Source organism: Serinus canaria, chromosome 6 (genome assembly GCF_022539315.1).
Source record: "Serinus canaria isolate serCan28SL12 chromosome 6, serCan2020, whole genome shotgun sequence".
Lineage (NCBI taxonomy): Eukaryota > Metazoa > Chordata > Aves > Passeriformes > Fringillidae > Serinus > Serinus canaria.
Genome location: NC_066320.1, coordinates 6465433 through 6489038, shown reverse-complemented (window position 1 = coordinate 6489038; position 23606 = coordinate 6465433). Strand labels below are relative to the sequence as shown.

At 41.4% G+C, this 23606-nt stretch overlaps 1 protein-coding gene across 4 annotated transcripts in view; it reads right to left on the bottom strand.

The window, feature by feature from the left end:
- The window catches only part of ANK3 (ankyrin 3), a 339095-nt gene that overhangs the window by 263220 nt on the left and 52269 nt on the right, over positions 1–23606 (bottom strand). The window contains exon 1 of one of the 4 annotated variants that reach the window (XM_050975978.1): positions 20813–20890. The exons of the other annotated variants lie outside the window; for them this stretch is intronic. Coding sequence (XP_050831935.1) covers positions 20813–20875 — 63 coding nt within the window. The 5' untranslated portion in view covers positions 20876–20890. Of the gene's footprint in view, positions 1–20812; positions 20891–23606 lie in introns of those variants that run through there. 4 annotated transcript variants of the gene reach the window in all.

Here is a 23606-nt window from a genome sequence, read left to right as displayed (position 1 = left end):
AATACACCCTGAGCAAATGCAGCAGCTTTTTTTGGCTGCTAATCCTGAGATGGTGTCAGTTTTTGATAGCTCATGCTATGAAACACATCAGTGTTTGAAAAGTGTTCCTGGCTGGCCCCACTCCATGTTGCTGCAGTTAGATAACAGCCAGAAATCCCCTTGACCAGCTTTCTCTCCACTCTGTTTCACTCTCACTTACCCAGCTCAGCCTGTTTATTGCAGACTTCACTGGATCCAAACTGTGACATCGACATTATAGGGGCTTGCTCCTGCCCAAATTGTATTCTTGCTAGAGTACAAACACACAATCAACAACTTACAGAGTAACTAAGTAGTGCAACCCTACTAAAGACTAACCACTTGAGCAAAATGTTTTACATTCCACCAGCTTACCTGCAGGTCAGTAAACTGCATTAAAAACATTGGACTAAGACCTCCAGTACAGGAAACAGCTTCACTACAAGCTCTGAAATTCATCACCTGCAATATTGTGTGCTGCTTTTTAAGCTCCCAATCATGAAGCATCACTGCTGGTTGGTTCTATTGTATATGGAAGTGGTTCAGGAGTTAGAGCACAAGACTACAAATTGATCCTTCTTGGGTTTATTCCCAGCTCTATTTGTGATTCCCAGTGAAACAAGGAGTACTACAGCAACTCTAAACTACCCAAGGCTTTGAGGACACAGACAGAGCAAGGTACTCAAAACTGTGGAGCACTGGAATTGCAGAAAAAAACTGATTTTAGCTCTCCTGGCAGGCAATGCAGATTAAGTCAAACACATGGAAACCTGCCCTTTGCTGCAGCAGAACAGGGGCATTTATCAATGGCCCCTTTACAAGGCTCTGGTAGCCAGCCAGTAAATCCTGTGCATCACGTATCCTAATCAGTAAGGTGGCAAGCAGCATCCTATATTTCACATCAAGGTAGACAGGATGAAAATTTGTTAATCATTTATAAATCTTGGTTTTTGTTGCCCACTGCTTTGCTTCTCTATTTTGATTGCAAACTGGACAGTTTTTATTGGTGCCACATCATCTCTAAGCTTCCTCTTGCTGATCAGAGCCCTCTTGTCACTTTTGTATTCCCCTGATTCTCAAACCCTGTCTATGCCCTGCTACTTTAAACTTCCTGTGTTCTGTTCTGTTGTCATTTTTCCTTCCTCTGTTCTCCTAGGAAATCTGCCATATTTCCATTTCTGTGCCCTATCACCTCTCTCTGACAGTCCAATCTTGCAAACACGGATTTGTGCTAGGAGACTCAAGATGGCAAGCTAGCTTATTCAAATCTGATATTTAAGATTTTATTTGACAAATAACCAAGTCACTTTTTTTTCACTTTGGTGTTACCTGCTTTTGCTATCATTACTGCATTTGGCAACTAAAACAAAATCCTCCTTTGGTGAATTTGCTAAAAAGTATAATGAAGAAAATAGTGCCATGGAAGTATTCAGATCAGATTTCAGTAACATTAATTCAGTAATACCAAATATACTTATTTCCACAGAGGCAATAATACCATATATACCATGCCATCAGAAATAATTTATGCAAATATGTATCCAATATACAGCAACTTTATTTGAAAAGGCTGTTTCAGCCTGATCACAGATGCATTTTGAATTTGACAAGTAATTCAGCTGGAAAAATAATCATCATGCTACACTGACATGCTCTTCTTGCCTTGTCAGCCTTTGGTCTTACAGCTCCTCGTCCTACTTGTGTGGATTTGAGAAAGACAAGTACTCATTTTCCTCTCCATGAAGGGATGTGAACCCCCACAACTCCCAGTCACCAGCCAAAAGCTTCAAATCTCTGTCCTGAATCAGCAGATTGTGGATTAAGTACAGAATTCCAACACTGTCTTGAGGTGGGCTCCCTTTGAGATCTGCTGTGAGGATTATTCTGAGAAAAATATTTCAGCATGGTGGGGGGAAGGATGGCGGGGAGATGACATTTGACTTGGGGAACCCAGAATAGAATGGAGAACCCCTATCGTGTAATGTGGAAGGAATTATCATGTGCTCATACCAATAGGCAACCAAACATTGATGAATATGTGCTCAGCTTTTCGGTTTTTATTTTTTCCCCTATGCATGTTTCTGTGGTCATCTCTCCCAGAGGAGCAAATGTTCCTCAGCAGATTTATAAGAGCCCAGTCACACCCTGCACTGGCATCTCTGCAGGCAGACTAATCAGCTCTGCTTCCTGCCTGCAGCACATGAGGTCATCCCTCCCTGCTCTCCAGCCACACGGGGCACCTCAGACAGGCAGCAAGGAGGGCAAAGCTGCTCTTCTCCAGCCAATCTATATTAAGGGGCTTACACTGCAAAGCAAAGGAAGTGCTGAAAGAGGATACAAACAGATTAATATTACAGCTCGTAAGCAATCCCAGGAAATTAAAAACAGCCTCCCAGAACAACTCAGAGACTGGTGTGCTACAGGCATCCTCCCCAGCTCTCACCATAGTAACCAGGATAGCCAAAGTGTCTGTGCCTGTCAGCTCAGGCATTTATATCTGAGAATGTTTTCCTCCATTTCTGTAACATAATTGGTAATTCAGCAAAAGACTGCAAACAGCTGAAAAATAATAATCAAAACCTAAATGAAATGTCCTTTTTTAAATATATACACAGAGCAAAGGGAAAGAGAAAACTAAGAGTTCTGTACCGTGGTTTCCTCACACAATAAAGCCTTCTCACTACAGAGATATCTTAATAAACAAGATATATACTACTCTGAAAATGATCAATCTTGTATTCCATCACACATCACAGATATTTTCTATTTGTGTGCAATGAGATCATTTATTTTGGTAGCTATCAATTCTAGCAAAAACACTTGTCTATATTTAGATATTATACTGAAATAGTATTTCCCCAAAGTTCTTCTACTTGAAATGTACATAAATAATCAACAGCTAGTAGCAAAACAAACAGATAAATCACAATGAATACACAAGTAATTTTTTTTTAATTATTCTTTTCAAGCTTTATGGTAAGCTTTCAATATAGAGCAAGTAGAGCAGAGGAGGATGGTAACTGCTGTGTTTATGCTCTGTGGTGAGCACACTCCTTTAAGCTCACCCTGGAAGGTCAGGCTTCAATCACACCCTCCAGCTTGCATCTTTCCAGCAGCTCACACGGATTGTTTTCCTGATACCACCATGTCAAAGGGACCAGGCTTCCATCTGTACATTCCCCTAATATACTTCAAATTCCTAAAAAAAATACCCTGCTCTCTTTTTCATTTACAGTTCTTCAGCTGTACTAAAGTTAGCCAACGTGAGGACACAGACATACATGGAGTAGCTGTACAACAATCCCCTGCTACAAAGCACAGAAAAGATCATTCAGGATCATCCTCTCAGTGTCGTGTCAGAGAAAGGAAACAAACCCCAGGGACCCTCCTGGGTGTTCAGATCTCCTGGCTGTTCCAGGAGATGAGAACATTTGCATGCTACAAATCCCATGCTGAGGCCTCAGACCAATGCCAAGCACCTCTGGCCACACCTTGCCTCCAGCACCATGGCCCTACACAGACCTGCACATTTGCATAAGGGATTTCTGAGGTCCAGCTATACATTCCACAGTTAGAGAGAGACTTTTTATATACCTGGGGCTTGACTCCTACATTTCAACTGAAATAGAAACTACCTTTCTTGGCTCTCCGTGAGCACGCAGAGCTCATTTCTCACAACGTAATTCATCACAAAAAAGGCTGCCAGCACTGCCATTTTGTGCTGCCTGCCACACAAGATTTTGCTGAGATAGCCATTAGTGCTAATGCTTATCCTGGCAATGGATCACTACTGAATAGATTTGCTTGCTGTAATTATTTGAATTACTTAAAATTAGTGAAGTGCCAATCATTTGTTCAGCAGGGAGGAGATGAATACATTTTCTAGCAATAATCAACACAAAGCTGTCATAGTCAACCAAAATGGATTCCTGTCCTTAAATTCCTCTTAGGGTTACAAAATACTTTAAATTAAAAGCCACTTGGGGCTTAGTTAAGAAGTCATTTAAGAAAAGTTATGAAGAACTCTTATGAGACAGAATGAATATACAGCAATTCTAAACACGGACGTGCAAGTACATGACTCACATAATTCCCCAAAACTACCATAACTCACTAAGCACTGCTTAGGAATTCGACAAGCCATTGGAATTTACTAAAAATATAACACCTGGGAAGAGCAACTGAGTTGTGCACTTTGGTTGCCACCTCTGACTGGAGCCTGCAGTGCCTCAGATGCACACCCCTGTCCCCAGGAGGCAACGACGGAAGTGCTGGAGATCAGTCAAAAATGTAAATCCTCCCCGGATGAGCCACCAGCTGAGTGTAAACTCACTGCTGTTATGCACCCTCATATCATGTTTACAAGTCATAAGAGGTCCTGGCTATAAGCAAGCAAATTTTCTGGGGGTTTAGAGAACCAAAAAGCTGCAAAGGGAACCCCACAGATTTCTCAGCACACACTGAGTGTCTCTTCTCTATTCATGGCTTAATTTTCACTTATAACTTCAACAGACAATTCAGATACGAAGGTACATAAGTACTGCAGCAAAACAGCTGTAGAGAGTTTTACTGCCCCTATTAATTTCCACTGAACATAACTATAAAAAGGAAATTAAAGTAAAATTACAGTGGTTGTTGACTATCCCCCCCACATACATATTTTAATTTCCAGAAATTTTTACTTTACAAACAATTATGGCTTGCCTTGAAATGCTGTACCTTCTCAGGACCTTGCATCTGTTTTTGAGTGCTTGTTTCCTGATAGCCCCATCATCAGGGCAGTAAACACCAGTACTGACGTGCCAACCCTTGTGTGCCTGGTAGATTTGGTCACAGTTTATACCCATTCAGAATGAATACAAAGGAAATGAATGGCAAATTTGGGTTTGGAAGCAGCATGTATCCACTTTTCACTGCAATAAATATAGATGACAGAGAGACAATGACTTGTCTGGTATAGATGATAACCCACTTTCAAGGCAGATGCCCCAAATCTCCTTTTTTGCCCTTCCCTTCTGTTCCCACCCCAAATCACTGACAACATTCTTCTCAACGCTATTTTTTGCAAGGACAGACTTGTAACAGCTTCTGTTCAATTTAGGTGAAGTGTGAAGGTCCCACAAAACCTCAAACCCCCCAAAACAGCAAAAGCCTCAAATACTAACAAACACTGAAGGTGGAAAACACAAAATGCTGTACTTTAAGTTACACTTCATACATAGTACCCAAAGCATATTTTATTTTTGCCTCAGTGGCACAAATATAAAACTATTATAGATAACAATAATTTCAGCTCACTCTGTGAGCTCTGGAGGTTGCATTCATTTCCCTGCTGGAATGGCAGTCACATTTCTGCCATGGAGTAGGGCAGCTGCCCAAGGTTTGGATTTGGTAATGCTTTTGTACAGGTAACAATGCAATCAGATGCAGAAAAAGACTCAGTTCTTCTATACTTTCCTCACAATCCCATGATTTCCATGAACAGTATCCTTTTGAAGCAAAGTTTGAGATCCAGATGCCTACTTCATCCAGTCCTTTTTCTGAGTTTTTCTGGAGGGGTGTTATGCTTGATTTTGACCTTTTTTTTTTTTTTTTTTTCCAAGAAAGCAAAACAAGGACAGATTGCCTAGACACCCTGCTGAGTCACAGAATAACAGCTCAGGATTTTCTTTTATTCTTGATGGTGTAATATGCTAGACATTCCTGGTTAGGGATAAAGACTCATTTTTCCTTTCAATTATTTGGTAAAGGACTAAGAATGATGTGTTGATTTGCATCATACTTAACATTATATAGAAACCTGATCTTAGAAGAAACGTATAACAATATTGAGTAAGATGACATTTCTTTTTTGGACCACTTCAATTTCGGCTTTACTGACTAAATCCAAGCAGTGTACAATAAGAATCAAGATATGATTAATTCTGCCATGAATTAATACGCATTAACTTAATGAAAAAAACCAAAGGTTATTTTAAAATCCCACCAGGGTGTTCATTTTCCAAGGATAAAATTAATCAGACTACATAAAATTTCAAGACAATCTCAATCCTATAACAATTGTTTTCATCTCCTCATGGCTTTAGTTTAGACACGAAGGTTGAGGGCCTGGTACCACCTCACATTGGCTGTAAGGAAACAGGAATTCTGACCAGGAAGAAATCAGGATTTCTCTATATGATGCCCTTAAGGGATCTCCACAAAGCCCAAGTTGCCCTGCAGAGTCCCTCCTGCTCCACTATCAGAGCCTCACCACTACCTCAGCTTCAAAAGCAATGGAAAAACTCAAACATTCTGACATGGCATAACTTTTATACTTTGACAGCTCTAACTAACTCAGCACAAGGTGCCATCATTTTAAATATTGGGGTAAAGACCACAGTGCATTAAAGGTTCAATTTTCACTCTCCTGAACACTGACAGCCTCATCACCCCCCATAAAACCACACACTCATATGCAGTTGTCATTAATGCAGCATCAGGAAGTTATTTACTTAAGAAACATGCAAAAATAATACAAAAAGCCTCTCACTTCTGGACAGTCCTAAAATGAAGTGGGCACTTGCATTCTTGGCCCCTAATTAGCCGACAGAACCAACTGGGGTCTTTTCTCTTTCAGTTTCATCATTCAGCACTATGATTATAAAGAGGGAACAGTCAAGATATGCAATACTTGGGGTAGAGTTTTAAAAATACATTTTGTATACCAAATATCCAGGTCTCTGAGGCACTATTCCTTTCTGCTGAAATGCACACCCCAGTGATGAATTTAACTGTAAAACAGTTACAAAATCTCATGTAACAGTGGTGAAATTCTTAAAAAAAAAACTGCTAAAAATTCTGAAGAGAAAAATCTGGCCAACACTATGACTGATTATTTCAGTCTCTATCCTGTGCACTACCAGCTCTTAACTGCAACAGAGACCTAGATTCAGTTCATGAGAGTATGACTGCTACTACCAAGTAAGGGAAGAGCTACTCCTGGGATAGAAGCTGCTGTGAGAAGAGGATTTGTCAGAACATTCCATCATTCTCTTCCCAACTGACTGCGCACAAATATTGCTTAGCTCCAGATGGACATATCACACATTTTCAGAAATAAAGACAAAGCGAAAATATGTTCCAAATAACTTTCCCTCCCCTTCCCCCCCCTCTAATTATAAACCTGTTCCTAGTTTTGTGGGGTTTATCTCAGCATGCACCCTGCAGTATGCCTCTCATTATGAATGGCAAAGAATTGCATAATGGTATTGTTAATAGTCATTCACAGAAGTGTGCTGTAATGCATTTAAAAAAACCTCACAGGCTAAGTCGGGCCAAACAAGTAGCCTGATTTTAAAACTGCTGAACAGACAAGCAACTCCCACTCTTCAGTGAAGCTGCTGAGTGCTCAACACTTGGGAACTGGAGCGCTCTGTAATCTCTGCTCCTAGTTTGCCTTCTGAAAATTTTGGCTTTAGACAAAAAGTCTCGTCAGTATTAATCCTTGCTACAGGAGTAAAATAAAGAGAGTCAGGACTACTCCTGGACTAATTCTGGAACTTGGACAGGAAACGTGCTGACAGGTGCAAGGGACAAAGATTTGCGTGCTCACTTTCAACAACCTGTATTACAGACCTGAATTTTGCCCAGATCGGGATGTTTTCCTTCATGGCATTAAGGGAACCGTCAGAAAAATTATTCCATACCCTTCTTGCATCAGACTTCTAAACTGTCATCCCTTTAGAGTTCCAAAACTTAAAGAGTAGTTAATAGTCTTTTTTGACATTTTGCACCACAATCCAGCCTTGCATAGATTAACATTTTGTTTCCTATTTTAGAACTAGTCCTGTCCCTCACAGCTGTGGAATAGCTTCAAGCACAAGTAACAAACATCAGAAGACAGAACAGTAACTGCATCTGACAAAGCCCTCTAACTCTATTTTACAATCTCACAGGCAAAGTGTTATTGTGTGTTTATTGTGTGGATTTGCAATTAAAGAGATTTTATTCTGGATAACAGGAAAATGCCTAAGTTCAAGTACTGAGTGGTTTTCCCCCTCATGTTTCCAGCACTCCTTGTTAGACTGACTGTGCAAACACCCCAAAGTATTTCTTGCACCTATATAAATCCTTTTTCTTGTTTCCCAACTTAGGACTTCTGAAAAAATGAACAAAAAAGGATGACATGTTCCTGCTTAGTTCCCGTTTCAGAAAGGAGCATGAACTCCTGCTTTTATCAACTTTGCTCAATAAAAATCAGTATTCCTGTCAAGACTGAAAAAAAGGAAAAAAAAAAGCCTACCACCCCTAAATAAATCTCAAATGACTACAAAGGTGATGCTGACTTTAGTAACTCAACATACTCCTGCTGTTTGCTGAAATTTGCTGGCTTTTCAGGGTGCCCTACAGAGACTTGAACAAGATGAGAAAAGGACACTATTTCAGGACCACTAAGATTGGGATCAATGGTAACCTTGTCATTTTGATTTCTCAGTTTGCTCACAGTAAATTTAAAAGGTGAGAAAAAGACCTAGGAAGTGACACATGAATTTATTCCTAAGCTTGCTGTAAGCAATCTTACTATTGCTGTGAATACATTTTCTATATGCACTTTAAACCTCTGACAATACTATAATGTAGCAAACTCATCCAGCAGTATCTGAAATCTATTGGTGTCTAAGATACAACAGAGGAAAAAAATCTGTGTGAGATATGCTGACCATTCTTTAGCCCCACCATTTACAAGCAGATTCCCCCTTCTATTTTGGAATACACTGTACAACAAATGATAAACTTAGAAGTAGGTGGAAGACCTAAGGAAGAGAAAGCAAAACAAAAGCAGTGAGGTGAGCACTATGAGAACAGATGGCTCTTGGCCATCTGTCCCATCCCACCACCAAACTGCTCTTGGTCATTTTAATAAGTGACAAAGACCTCAAAAGACCCAAGGACTAGTAGATGGCCAGTGCCTGTTCCTCCTTTTCCACAGTGCCCTCAACAGCAGCTGGAGTCACAGCCAGCAGCTTCTCAGGTCAGGAGAGCACCGCTCCTCCTGCACTGCATAACCTGCCAAAAAACACAGCAGCAGATCTCTTTAAAGGCAGCCAGCTTGCCTGCCTCATACTCAAACTTTTCTGGACTGCTAACCTCCTTTTTCTTACTGCTACTGAGGTTTGCTGGTACACTCTGGAAGCAATCTACCAAGTATCAAGTAGATAGGTTCCTTCCATTAAATGTAATTTCCAGAAAATGAGCCCACTTAGCCCTGTTTTACAATCAGGTGTAAATACCAGGCTCTGCAATCTGATGACAAAAACACCCACTCCAGAAATTAGGCAGAATCTGTGCTACTTTCTTCTCACTCAGAGTTTCCAGTGCAGGGAACAAGTTGGATGCTGCAGGCCACGGGAGCTCTCTTCCTCTCAAGGTCATTGCAAAGGGCTGCTGACTGCCCCTCCACACTGGCCCTGCCTGCTTTGCATTTAATTTGACATTAGGGTCAGCTCTGCCACAAGGGAGCTTCCTTAAAAATACATATGTATGCGTAGAGAAGTGAAAAACAAAGTGATGAGTGGCCATATCTTAATTTTGTTTTCAAGATCTTACTGCAGCCAACACCTAAAAGCAGAATTATGAGTGAATACAGAAATCAAAGGCTAGGTGTAGAGCTCAGAGTGAAGTATTCCATTGTAAAGGCATCTTTTCATTTAACACAGCTATAGATTTTCATAAATGAAAAGCCTGAGACATGACAAGGAGTAGGAAGGACACCATTCTCAGCTAAATACCTGCGTGTTCCTCTGTGTGTGTGTGTGTTACAAAGAAAAGGGAAGGCAAGGAGATAGACAGGAAATCCCTGTATTAGGAAGTCAAGCCATGGCTATAACAAAGGTGCCTAGAAAGGATAATTAGAATATTTGTAGTTGTGGACACCTACTTTACATCCAAGCAAACAGGGAACAGTGGCACGCAGTTGAGCTCATTACATAACAGACATCCCATCAAGAATAAGAGGTTTGGAGCAGCAAGAGAAAATATGAATGTGGAAGCAAATAACCCTTCAGGTTTGTTGCACTGGGGGTTTTTTGGGTTCTTTTGCTTTCTGTTTGAAAGGCAACGCTAGAGGGCAATGCAGAACAAACCTGCATCCTGTATATAATGCCCAGCTGGGGCTGCTTCACAGTCTACACCTGTGGGCAGCACCTGTGGGCTCCTATTCCTGGGGCTTGGGAACTTCTTAAAGAAAATTTCAAATCTCTCTCCTGAAGGAATTTTTTTCTGTTTCCAGATATTTCACTTGATTTTTATTTTTTACAATACTAAGCTGCCGAGTAATGGGGTAATGTCACCAGGCTCAGCACAAATCTGGGCACACTACCACTTATGAGGCTGCTCAAACTGGTACATCTGAAGGCTAGATAAAACACATGTTGCAGTTCTTGACTATAACTGTACTCCTAAATTCAATAAAATAATTTATGCTCCTGGTTTAAGAATTACTCTGAAAATCAACCTTGGATTTTCTCTTCTATTTCTCTTTAATAGCATCACAAATTAGAACATTTCAGGCCACTATTTCACCTTCAAAAGTTCAGCTTTCAGACAAATCACCTAAGCCCTTACTGCAAATACAATACTTCAATATTTCTGACAGTTCCATCTATACCTGTGGATGATCAGACATCCTCTTTGGTTTTATTTTAACTGCCAGCAGTTGATCTTCAAATACTTTCATTTATTGAATTACTTAGTTGCTAAATTTAGTGCATTAGTTCCAAGGCTCCATAGCAAAATTTATTTATCTTTTCAAAACTCCTCATAATTTTCACATTTTAAAAATATTTTTCCTATACTGTATATTAAAAAAAAAGGTGGCTGCTGAAATCTGCTTAAAGAGCAAAACTGTGAAAACCCTATAAACCATATTTAACACAAGATTGCTACATCTACTTGGGAACTTCTTCTCTCAAATAGTTTGCTAGTAGGTGATTATGATATTTCAAGCATCATCCTTGAAATACCTTTTATTCTCATGTAAAATAAGCAGGCTTGAATCACCTAACTCAAGCTGTACTTTGATTCAGATCCCTCTTTTCCTTGCTATACACATTGCCTGCCTGGTTTCTGTTGCTTAAAACCATCATTACACTTACGCTCACAATACTTCTTTCTTTAAAAAAGGTCTACAATATCCTTTTATGCTCCAGGGGTCCATTCTAAAATAATATGTAACTTCATTTTCAGCTGGGACTGAATGATGAATGATAGAATGACTCTTCTGGCTACCAAAGAAAGTTATTTACTCATTTCACCTGCCTAAGAAATACTTTTCCTTATTTTTGCCCTCCAAAACTATTTTAGCTCATGGTCCTAATGACAGAAAATTGTTTTTTATCAAGTGGGAAGGAACGCCAGGACTTTGCATGTAACTGGTGTGGAAGGAGTTGTAACAAGAGACACAGTGCAGGATTGGTAGTAATAAAAGCAAACAGGTTAATTGTTTCCATTGTCACTTGTACTCTTTAGTTCATTTCTTCTTTTGAAGGAGCTGCACAAGATTTACGCAATGAACACACATGAAGAGCAAGAAATGCTCTAAATGAAACTTGATTGAAAACTGAATTTAGACAAGAGAAGGGATTGAGAAACAACTCTGTACCAAACAGGCTTAAACTTGTGGTGCCTGAATGACTGAAACAGCTAAAGCTCACTGTGGTTTAGGGTGGACTGACATCCCCATATTTCAGTTTTCTAAAATAGAAGGACTATTAAATAAAACCCCTCTCTGGGATGTGTCCTTCAGAGTCAATAGAATGTGAGTGGAACCAGCTGCCAGAATTACACAGACCATCTTTGATAACAAGTTTTCAGCTGGAAAACTGTTCCAAGTGACATCACTCCATTTGCTAAGGCTTTCCCCTGCGATAACTCCATGCTGGCATTCTACAAATATTAATTACTAATTAGTAGTGATACTGCCTCCCAAGCAAACACACACAGCACTAATTAAGTAAATTAAATTACAGGTCTGTTTAGGGGAGCAGGGAAAAGGGGAAGAGCCCTCTGCATCATGTGCACAGCATTAACCCCATCAGAGGAGAGTACCTGTGCATCCCAAGCCCTCTGCCCAAGGGCTCTGCAATCACATCCCTCAGACCTGGCTGAGATTCTGCCTGGAGAGGTCCATCTCCACCAGGATGAATTTCATCCCCATCACATAGAGCAGTTCCTGGTTTGGAGTGCTTTAGCAAACACCATTTATTCTCATAGGCTGCAAGAGCAGTATAGCCATATCTCTTAGAAGGCACCACCCCAGCCAAAGGAGAAGGCTGGAAATGAGCACAGGAGGGTCAGTGTCCTCTCCCTGCTGCTGCCCCAGGAAATGTCACCATGGATGGACCTTCTGCTTCCACTTCCTCCACTACCTCCCTCATTTCCCAGATTCTCCCATTCACCCCTCTGACACAAATTCCAAGATAATTAGCAACTCCCAGCACACTAGAACCATGCAGATTAAAAGGGTCTTATCAACATGTTCAAGAGCTTTTCAGAAAGATTCGTACTTTCTAGTTTAGAAAATGACTGACAGAAATTACTGATGGGACCTTGCTCAAAATAGCATCAGCCACTCCTTGACTAAGGAGTGACTTAAAAACACCATCAGGGAACATCACACAAATACCAGGTAGTACAGCCAAACCATACTGTTGGTGTTCTTTTTACCTTTCCATATTATTTCATTAAGACCAAAATTGATAAAATTGTTCACTGCAGATTATTGCATGAATGACACACCAAAAACCAGGAAGAGCACAGCTTGCTCTTTCTTCCTTGCTCTATAAACTCACACCAAACTAGAAGGCCACACACACCTCAGTAATACATAATGGTTATATAGCCAGTATTACCCTAAAAAGCATTATTCCCATCAAACAGCAGTTTTAAACAAAGCCATGAAACAGCATTAATGGTGAATATGAAGAACCGCATTTCTTTGTATTATTCCTTTTCTCAATGCAAGAAGCTTTAAAAAATTATTCAGACAAATCAATAGTTGCTTACATTCACAAACTGCTAATGCACCATAGAGAAGTCTCAGCATACAGAATCCCTTGTGAGCACAAACATGAAATAAGTCTCTGACGGTAACACCTTAAGTGACTTAAATATACTATGCATTTAATTTAGGCATAGTAAGACATGGGGTGTCTTACATCACAAAGAAATGCTAAATAAAAATGTGCAGTTTTACCCTACCTAGCCAATCAACTCCTCACCTTCCATGCTAATGGAAAAATGCCAAGTTTGCCTCATGCTGGGTTGGGAAAGAAAGGACAGGAAGGTTCTTGCCTGTTGCCATTTATCCAGCAAAAACTTTCAAATAACTGAGGCAGCACCTGGCAGCCAATGGAATGCAACAACCTGCACCTCCATTAGCAAGTGACAAAATAACGGGGAGACATTGTGGCAATTATTGCTTCTGTAAAAATTCCTTACTATTATGCATACTCCAAACTTCAAGTCTGAGGTCTTAAGAAGAGTGATCAATGAGAATTCATTACATTATTGGCTTGATCATATACCAAAAAGCTTCATCAATTGAAATAAGGACTTACCACCAATTTAATAAAATGTTTTTATAGAGAATCAGGATTTAAATCCTGAAGGTGAACCTTTCTGACAAGGGAAAGATCCAACTGCCAGGCACAGTGTCCTGTTTTCAGCATGTGAAGTTAATAGCAAGTCTCAGCAACATCTACTTTTTCAGCTTAAACTCCTTAATTGCTACTTCTGTAATTACCTCTTCCTTGCTAAGCCACCTTGTTATTTTCAATAGAAGGAGGGGACAGAAGTAGCCCCCTCCTATCAGGGTGTTGGCTCTCTACACCCTAGAACTCAGCACAGCACCATTCCCTACTCTACCTAGAGTCAGGCAGAGGTGAAGGAAAGCTGCAGGTTCCAACACCACCTCCACAAGAATCTAGAAATGAGGTGAGGAGGCTGAGGAACATGCCCTGCTCAGTCAGGGTTATGCAGATATACAGGCTCTTGTTAGGAATTCAAAGGGGAATGCCCAGATGTAGTTAGTTTTCTCAATCTGTGATTGACAGATTGATCAAAGTATTTTTAGCTTAAGTGACAACCATTACATAACTGTGATAAGCACTTCAACACCTACCAGACCTACCTAGGCAATATCACTGAGACCTACTGAATTCTCTGGCTGCATCAGTCATAGGGTTTGGAAAAAGGAGACAGAACTGAGACCATTCAGGTTCTAAGGAAAGGTCTCCAAATGACCCAATCTAATTTGAAGTTTACAGAGGGCTTCAATAAAGGCTGTTACAAAAACATTGATATCGGTTCCTGTTATAGGGATGACTGCAGAACTGCAGGATGGAGCTGGAGCTGATCCACTGTGCCTCTTGCAGCCCAAACCCACTTTCCACAATCAAATCTAATTGCAACCTAATTGTACTTAAAACAATTTACTGCAAAGGAGACAACCTGGTCTGGACAGTAAGTGCCCAGCTTAAGGAGCAGGAGACACTGGAAGTCCTCCAGCAACCAACCAAGTCATGCTGGAACACTTCCCGCTGCACTCCTGCTCTGCTATCCTGCACCCAGCAAGCACCACCAGGGAAATGGACTGCTCAGGGGGCCTCAGTCCTGTGGGTGACACAGGGTGTGAAAACACACAGGCTCCATTCTGGAGAGGGAAAACCCTCCATAAAGGGGCACTGCAACATGAGGGAAGTGCTGAGAGAACCTGGACTCAAGGCCATCAGCTTCCTGATGGAGAACATGCACTGACAGGGTCATTCAAGGGAAGGAATAGCTCAGAAACCCAGTGAGGAGATGATGAAAGAGAAATTTAAAACCAAATTGGGAGAAGGCAGCACATCCCTTAGAAAGAAGGCAGCATGGGGAAGTCAATGGTCCTACAGCAGCTGGAAATGTGGCTCCTTGAAACAAGGATGAGATTGCCATAAGAGGGGCAGAATTTGGTGAAGAAGAGAAAAAAAAGAAATCAACTGAAACACTTTTCCACAGTTATGCTTCAACTTCTTAGACCTATCCATCAGAAAGACAAGAACAATTCACACATGAATTTTCTGGGAAAAGTTCAAAACTGTAGGATGAACTTCTGTCACGTGATCCAGTAATCTAACTCAGGTTTCATGTTCTCTTGCAAACTGCAAGATTCCTCTGTTAAAATAAAAGAACATTAAAAAAAACCATTGTTTTTTCAGCAGGAGTGGTAATTGAGCAGCAAGATGGAAGGACTGTCACTCAAGTTACAAGTTGTGTCACTTACCCAGAGCAAATTATGTTAAAACCATGAGTAACATAACACACCATGCTGTTTCATTTCATATAGACTATAACAAGTTCTCCCTACAGTTTCTGAACCATACATGCCCAGGGGCCAGGAGCTGCTGACTAATACTTCCAGAAGTGGATAATGTCAATTAAAGTGTTTCCTCCAGGGAAAAGGGATGCTTTCAAAAACGGGTGCTTTCAAAACAGTAAGATTTGTACCTTTCCATTACATATGCTTTCTTTTGTTCCAGTATGATAAAAGACAAAGGTATTACCATGTACCAAAGTGATTTCAGTCAGAGTGACAGGAATCAATACATTTTAATTTTTCTGTGTCAGTTCAGAAAACTGAAATGGCAAGAAAATGTACACGGGTTAGATTCAGGGGAAAACTGTTTTAAACCCTAAAGTTTCAGAAAACAATTAGGTTTAAGAATAGTCATAATGATTGAAAACTACTCTATTCCACTACTCCTGGGCATTTACTATTTGGATATGCAAATGAGGAGTATCTTTCTAGAAGTTCCAGGGGCTCTTTGTTTCCTCTTTGATATATGTGCTTTGTTTCCTCTTTAATATATCTGCTGAAAATGTGAGGTTAAAAATCTAACATCAATAAAATGGATGCAAAAGCTGAACAAGTAGAAATTTGCAAGCAAGGCCAACTCAAACCTATTTTTCATGCACCAAATTCAATTTTCAGCATAGGATGTATTGACATACTAAGGATTAAGACTATCACCATATAATTAAATTTAAATCTATAAGAACCATTTCTCATCCACAAACTTGAAATTAACAACATAGTATAAACTTTATTTACCAAGACAAGAATAGATATGGTTTCCTTATAGAGCCTAATTGCATTTTGTTTCACAAATCTAAGCAGATTTTCATTTCTCAGCTTGTCAGGAAAAACCCAAATTTAGAAATCAATTTGCACTCCACATAATAACTTAATTTTATGAATAAATTAAAAGCTACAAAACTCTTCTGAAAAGTCTTCCATGAGCTTTACCATTAGCAATGAGCTCTTCTCCAGTGGGAGCAAACAGCAGCGAACGCTCTCCCCCGACAACAATAACGTGCATGGGAACTGAAGTACAAACACATTAGCAAATCTGGTGGTAAAAGACAGCTTTGAAAGAAGTGCAACACCACCACAAATCCCTGAAACAGATCTCAACTGCTCATCTCCTCATGACAGAAGCTGGTGCTCACAGGCGCTGAATTATGAGCACCAGAAGATCCATTCCCACAGAGAGGAACCATTTGACCACATAACAATGAAATGCCAAGAGCTCAGGCCCCCTGATACTGGCTCCACTGACAACAGTGATGTTCTTTCAGGAGAGAGAAAGATTTACTTTGCTTGTAAATGACCTGCTCCAGCTCCACCAGAGTCATGGATAGCTCTTCTTCCAGACCACTACTGATCTTACAGTGGGGAAGAGCTCATCACACCCAGGAGCCTCTCATCTCTCAGCACCTATCTCCACACAAATTGAAATTTCTGCCCCCTGAAATTTCTCATCCAAAGACACACCGCTGACCAGACTTCCAGCAGTGTGCCACAACGGAAGAGTCCCCTCTGGAGACTGCCACTAATGCTGCTGAGTCAAACCTTGGAGCTACGACAGAGCAAATGTCCCTGGCAGAGATTGCAAAGTGTGTTCCCAGTGCAGTGAGCCCAGGGTGTTGGCTCAAGAAAAGTGGATTGAGCTAAACTGCCTATTAGTCCAAAAAACAATGCTGGCTGCCCTAAGCAGGCTGACCCCAAACACTGATTTTTCACCTGCTGCATAAACAGCTGGCTCTTCCCTGCAAAAGGCATTCAATTTTGATAGAAAGCAATGGAACACAATGCTGAAATCATACTACAGTGATCAACTAAGCAAGGCAGACAGGTGAATTAATAAGCAGATTAGAATGACCTTAAGAGGTCAGCATGAGCTCTTTCCTGTGTACTTTTAAGAAGAAACTCTATTTGCACCATTTCCCTTAGGAGTTTCCATCACTGATTTACGCAATACATACACTGAGAGACATCAGCAACAGTAATTGTGCAGGTTTTCTAAAGATCCTGGAGGAGGCAGAGGAAGAAGGGGAAACAAAAGATGCCTCAAAACAAAAAATATGCATTTTCAGCAAAGCTTCTGGTATGAGACTTTAATGTGAAATTTCCCACTTCTCAGAAGTGACTGATGCCCAGCAAATAACCATGAAATGAAGTGGAAAAAAATTACTACAGAAGTTTTGAGCTGGTCCAATTTTGTTTTTTAATTCCTACACTTCTGATTATCTTTTAAAGCTTCAGAGGATCAAGGAATTTTCACGGCAAATTTCATTCTTGCAGTTTGAAGGGGAAGAAGAAAGAATACTCTTTTGTTAAAAAGCAAAGCACATTTTACATCAATAATGACAGCTGAGTTCAGTGCTCTCCTGTAACAGATTCCAAAATTTACTGGAAAGTGATGACACAAGCATCCAGGATAAAGCCCCTCCACAACACCTTGGGATTCAACTTGGCAGTTTCAAAACAGTGACACTGTAAAAGTGTGGCTGGAAATTGCAGGACAACTGAAGCTCAGGCACAAGAGCACAAGCTGCTGGTAGGGAGGAACCCTGAAGGATGAAGCAGAGAAACTAATTAGGCTTCCTATTCCATCAGAGCTAATCCTGCCCAGTGTAGCCTCAGCAATAAATATTGATGTGATACTTTCATCATCCTTTGAAAGCTGTATCCCCATTGAATACCACAGTGCTAAAACAAAGCACTGTTCTGCTTTCATCTAAATTGTCCATCCTTCCTAACAAATCTCAGTGACACCTCCTGGGTGGTTTCTTATCTTTATCCTCCTCACCATGCTTTATTTTCAGCATACTTGCTGAAAATGTATTCCTTTGGCCAATCTGTTCTAAATGCAGAGGTACTGCATGTCTTTATGCTCCCAAGTGAGATCCTGTTTGTCAGGTGAAGGCTAGTTTTTGAGGTACGACCTAATCATGTACCTCTGGAAGATCTGAACACACACTGCTGATTGCGTTTTCCCTACAGCAAATGGTGTGACCTTGCCCTTGCTGCCCCTGCTGCATATTTATTTCAGAAATGGTGTAAGAACAGGAAAACCAAGAGTGGATAAAAAGGGAATGGGATATGAACTGCAGTCAAAGAGCAGAAGGAAGACTTGCCACCACTCAACTCTAGAGACAAACGAGACAGAAGGCGAGGGAAAGGCTAAATATGGAGAAAGCACAGCTGCCAGGAAAGGAAGTGTCTAAAGAGAGCAGGAAGGCAGGAAATACCCATTTCAGTATACCTTCTTTAGGATGGACAGGTGGCATAACTCTCATAGACCCAGTTAAGTTTTCACCTAGCTCAGGAGTTTACAGCCAGATACCATTTGTTTATCTAACTCCTCTTGGTTAGCTCAGTAATGCTCTTCAAGTACACCTTCACTGGCCATTCAGGGATTCATCTTCTGAATCAAAACAATAAATTTAAAACCTTCCCCCAAACACACTGTGATAAGAAGGGTAAATTTCTGCCAAGACCAGAAAAATGATTGCTGCCTGTTTAAAACAGAGTAGCTGCCTTCCCATCAGGCCATCCTGGGCCAAGCCCTTGTCTAACACTGCCATGGAAGCAGCCTTAACGTGCAACAAGAGACGCGCTCCAGCCCAACACAGCACATCCCAGCTGCCTCCAGGATGCCAGCTGCACGAAGGATAAACCAAACTGAGGAGGGGAACATGCCTTGCTGCAGGTTTGAGCAGCTGCAGCCACCCCATGTTGAAAGGCAAAGGTCTGCAGTCACACCCTGGCGCTGGCTGCAGCTCATGCGGCGACGGCTCGAGGCACCGAGGGCAGGCTTCACCATCACCTCACAGGACATGGAGCACTGGGGCTGTGTCCTTGGCTCACACACAAGCTCCCAAATGTAAACCTGTCCCCTTGTTTCCTCCAGCCACCCCCCAGAGACCAATGACACCGCTCCAGTCACCAGAGGGGGGATTTGGGCAGGGCAGCTGTGCCCACAGAAACATCACCTTTTCTAGGTGACAACACAAGCTGACCAGCCACTGCTGGAACAGAAGGTCAGATCCAAAGTTTGCTTAATCCTAAATTCCCTGGGCTGCTCTGTCTTGTTGGCAGTTGGGTTGGTCCTCTAGAATACACAGATCATCTGCATGAGCTTCAGCCATAGAAACTGGTGTGTGCTATAAAACTATAACTACATTGTTGGACACCATAAAAACAATTTCTATAACATGGTAAAATATTAACAATTTCGATAACATGGTAAAATATTAACAGTCAAAAGTCTAAAACCATCCCAGAATTTAGGTGTACATGTATCTCCTCGTCCCGAGGCAACCTATCATCCCTGACAGAAACATATGTCAGGAAGGTATCCTAATTTACCATTAAAAGTGATTTCAATTATATCTTTCCATGCCTCCTTCCAAAGCTGCTCTTTGCAGTTCTGGGAGAATAGAAGGGCCAATATGGTTTAATTTGCTTTTTCAACAATCTGTACTGAATCCTTCACCAAGGAAATGGATTAACTATGAGGCTGTCATACACTTTCACATGGTAGGAAGGCAAACACATGCTCAGCAAATAAAGGGTGGGAGTCTGGTTATATTCTCTGCAACAATGATAAACCTTTCAGATGGCTTTTTCTACAGCAGTCAAGGGAATTCACATTATAAATTAAGATACCAAGTTAATATTTAAAACAAGTTAGAAAAAGCTGAAGAAGTGTACTTCCTAGGTTGAGCCATCTGTTTTTTAGGTATAAACACATGAAAATCATCCATATCCAAGTGGGAGGTAGAAATTACAAGGATATCAGGAAAGCAAAAAGCTGCAACATAGAAGGTAATCATCAAATTTGTCTTTTAAGCACAGTTTCAGGCAAAAGGTTTACGCCATAAGAGAAATCAGTCTCACTGAAACTGGAATCTTATTCCAGAATTTAATTGACCACAATATTTTCAAGCCCCAAAAACATACAAGACTGATCAAAGTGACACACAGCAAAAAACATAGCTTTCATACGATTAATGCTTATTGTAAACTTGTTTTTCTTAGCCATGTCCAGAATATTCATTTACATGAGCACATGTTGATTATCAGTCTGTCCTTTGAAAAAGGCTTACGTTCAGACACCTGTTTATCTGTAATCCTGTGTTTGGAATACACTGTGAAAACTATAATCATATTGAAATTCTGTAACTAACATATATTTAAAGCCAGGGATACTAAAATAATGCAAAACAACTGAGTTGCAATGGTAATACTGATTCCAGCAAAGAACACACCCATCAGCATCTAGCATAAACAGAACCATCGTGATTCTACCACCATCCTTATTCAAAACAAATTATCAAACCAAAGCCACTCCACACCCAGAAGGAAATAGGTCGAACACAAAATGAGTCAAAAACACAATTACAGCAGCCTGTCCATACAGGGAGTTACCTTTTTTCCTTTCTTTTTCCTGTGAGCTGGTTTGGCATTTTTCTCCTTTGCTTCCTCACTCATTTTTCAGCAGGTGAATGTACAGGGGAAGGGGAATAAAAGAGATCACTGCTTGTATTCCAACATGCAAAGCCAGTCAAGTATTCACAGCACCGAAACCAAAGTCCATCTGCTGACGCCTCTCAGACTCTAAGTAACAGAATAACTGCTCTAAAGGCAGCCCCTACTCCTCCTGCTCCGCCGGGAATCGCTCTGAGAGAAACCGGCTGCTCTCACATCAGTCCGATCCCTCGCCAGAAAAGCAAAGGCGTTTTCCTCTCTCGTGCTGAAGCAGTCTTTACTGCCGAGCCACGATCTCGGCCGCGTTTCCCCGCCCGGTGTGCGGAAGGGCGCTGCCGAGGCGGGCGGCGGGCAGCGCTCGGCGGGGCTCAGCCCAGCGTGCTTCGCCGCTCCTCGCAGGCACGGAGAGCCAGCCCCAGTCGCCCGGACTGCCGCTCGCCTACAATACCGACATGTGTTGAATGCATCGGGGCATACCAGAAAAGGAAGCCTCCAAGAGTGATAAAAGATCAGGTTACTGGATCTTAAAGCCACTCCCAGGCGGATTCGAACAATAAAAGGCACAACACGCTGCTGAAGAAATTGCTAGATGAGATGTTTGCCTTTCCAACAGCTCTAGATCCCCGGCCAAAGGACCTGGAAATTGCCACTCTGAACAATAAGCTTTGCGATATTAATTATTCATCTCATAAATGCAGCAACAGCGTTTCAGCAAAACACGCGTTTACAACTATTCCTGCCTGTGCGAGCTCGCTCCTCCCTGGTTCGCCTGTTCCTGTGACAGGATTCGCAGGGTCCCTGCAAAGGCAGCTCTCCCTCTCTCACACAAGTGTTACGTGCCTCATGTATGTGCACCACGGGCAAGTCACAGATCATGTTTCCACATGCTGCCACCTACTCCTCTGAATGCTTTGGCTACTTCCCTGCAAGTCTCATGGAAAAATAAATAAATAAATAAAGCAGGAGAGACCAGAGACACCAAAGCCGTAATTCTTTCTCCTCTGCGTCCATTAAGACATATTAGACACAGCCCACAGGTTACCAACAGCCATGACAGCAGCCATCCAACACCTCTGAATGACGTCAGGTGCACACTTCAGGCTGTGCACCTCTTTAGGCACAGCCACACATTCCTGCATTGCCCCTCAGGATCCCCTCCAGGACAGGTGAGAGGGTGGAACAGGTATCAGACATCCTGCAACAGCCCCTTGCTCTGTGCTCCTACTGCAAAATGTCAGTTTGCCCGTTTCTGAGGTGAAATCAGTCACATCAGAGGTTGTTGGCAGAAGTGACAAGGAGAGGGTTTGCTGTGTTGTTATTTTGCTGGGGGGTTAGGGGGTGGTGGTGATGTTTGGCTTTCTGTTTGTTTGCATGTTGAGGTTTTCCCTGAAGAGGCAAGGACCAATTAATACATGCATTTTGGGGGTGGTTGAGGTTCATATCAGGATCCTCCTGCCTCGCCTCTTTCAGATCTTCTCACCCCTCACCCTCCTTTCAGCAGCGTTTCTCTCACGACAAACAGCATGCGTACCACAGACTAAGAAAAGAAGAAGATGTAATGCACTGATTCATAATGCTATTTGCCTGAAAGCTTTCTGCTTGGATCATTCCCTACAAGTGAATTTCAGTGAGCCACCACAACAGCACCATCAGATGGAGGCTGTTTTCCGTGTGCTGGCAACAAGTCCCTGTGCTCGCCGTCTCCATGGGCTGGAAACAAACTGGCATCACCTGACCCTGGGGCTCCAAACTGAGGATTTGATTCCCCACATCAGCCTGGCAAGGCTGGTATTCTGAGGAACTGCACCTCATACAGCGCACAGTTTAAAAAAACACTGTCAAAACACTACCCAAAATTAACCTTGAATCTTCATTTAAGTCCCTGACATACGATGGAATTCATACTTACAGACAATATTTTGGTACAAAGCACAAACACTGTCGATAATGCACAGGAATTTAATTTTCACAGGCAGTTTGTTTTTAATGGCCATCTCAGAGAACGAAAAAGCACCCCAGCCTTTGCCAATTTCACTTTTTCTATATGTTATGTTACAAACTAAACTGCTCTCTGCTGGTTAACAGTGGGTAAAACAATGCTTAAACAATCAAAATAACACCCCATCTTTAATGCACGTACAAAGCAAACCTCCTCTCTTCAAGACAATTTTCTACCACGTGTGCATCCACCTGGACAACACATTGTTTTCTGAATTAAGTCCATATAGGTAGAGTTCAAGTACAATTAACTGTGAGTCCTTAAAAATAAGTTCAGGCTTGGATCCCTTACACTAGCTAGCTAGAAGAAAGCCTCTAATTTGTGGCATGCTTAGCTAATTGTATGCACAGAAAGCAATTTTGTATTACTTTTTAAATTAAAATGTTATAAACAGTCATGCTTCTTCAAGAATAGAAAAAGGAAAATGCGGCCTCTTCTCAGAGCAACTTGGCTGTCAGATGCTGACACATTCAAACCATTCCCTGATCTCAGGCAGCCAATGGAGGAATATCACAGGCTTCCACTGAACTTTGGTTATCCCAATGGGTACCTCCAAGTCCAGCCCATGTGGTGGAAATTGTTTTTTAGGGTTTTTTTTTACTCATTACATCCTGTCTTTAACTCAGGTAGCACTGAAGATATTGAATTATCAGTGCCCTACTTCATAACCCCTTCAATTTTTCATGTTTTCTCTCTCATTTTAACAAAAATGAGTAATCTCCCAAGAAATGGTAT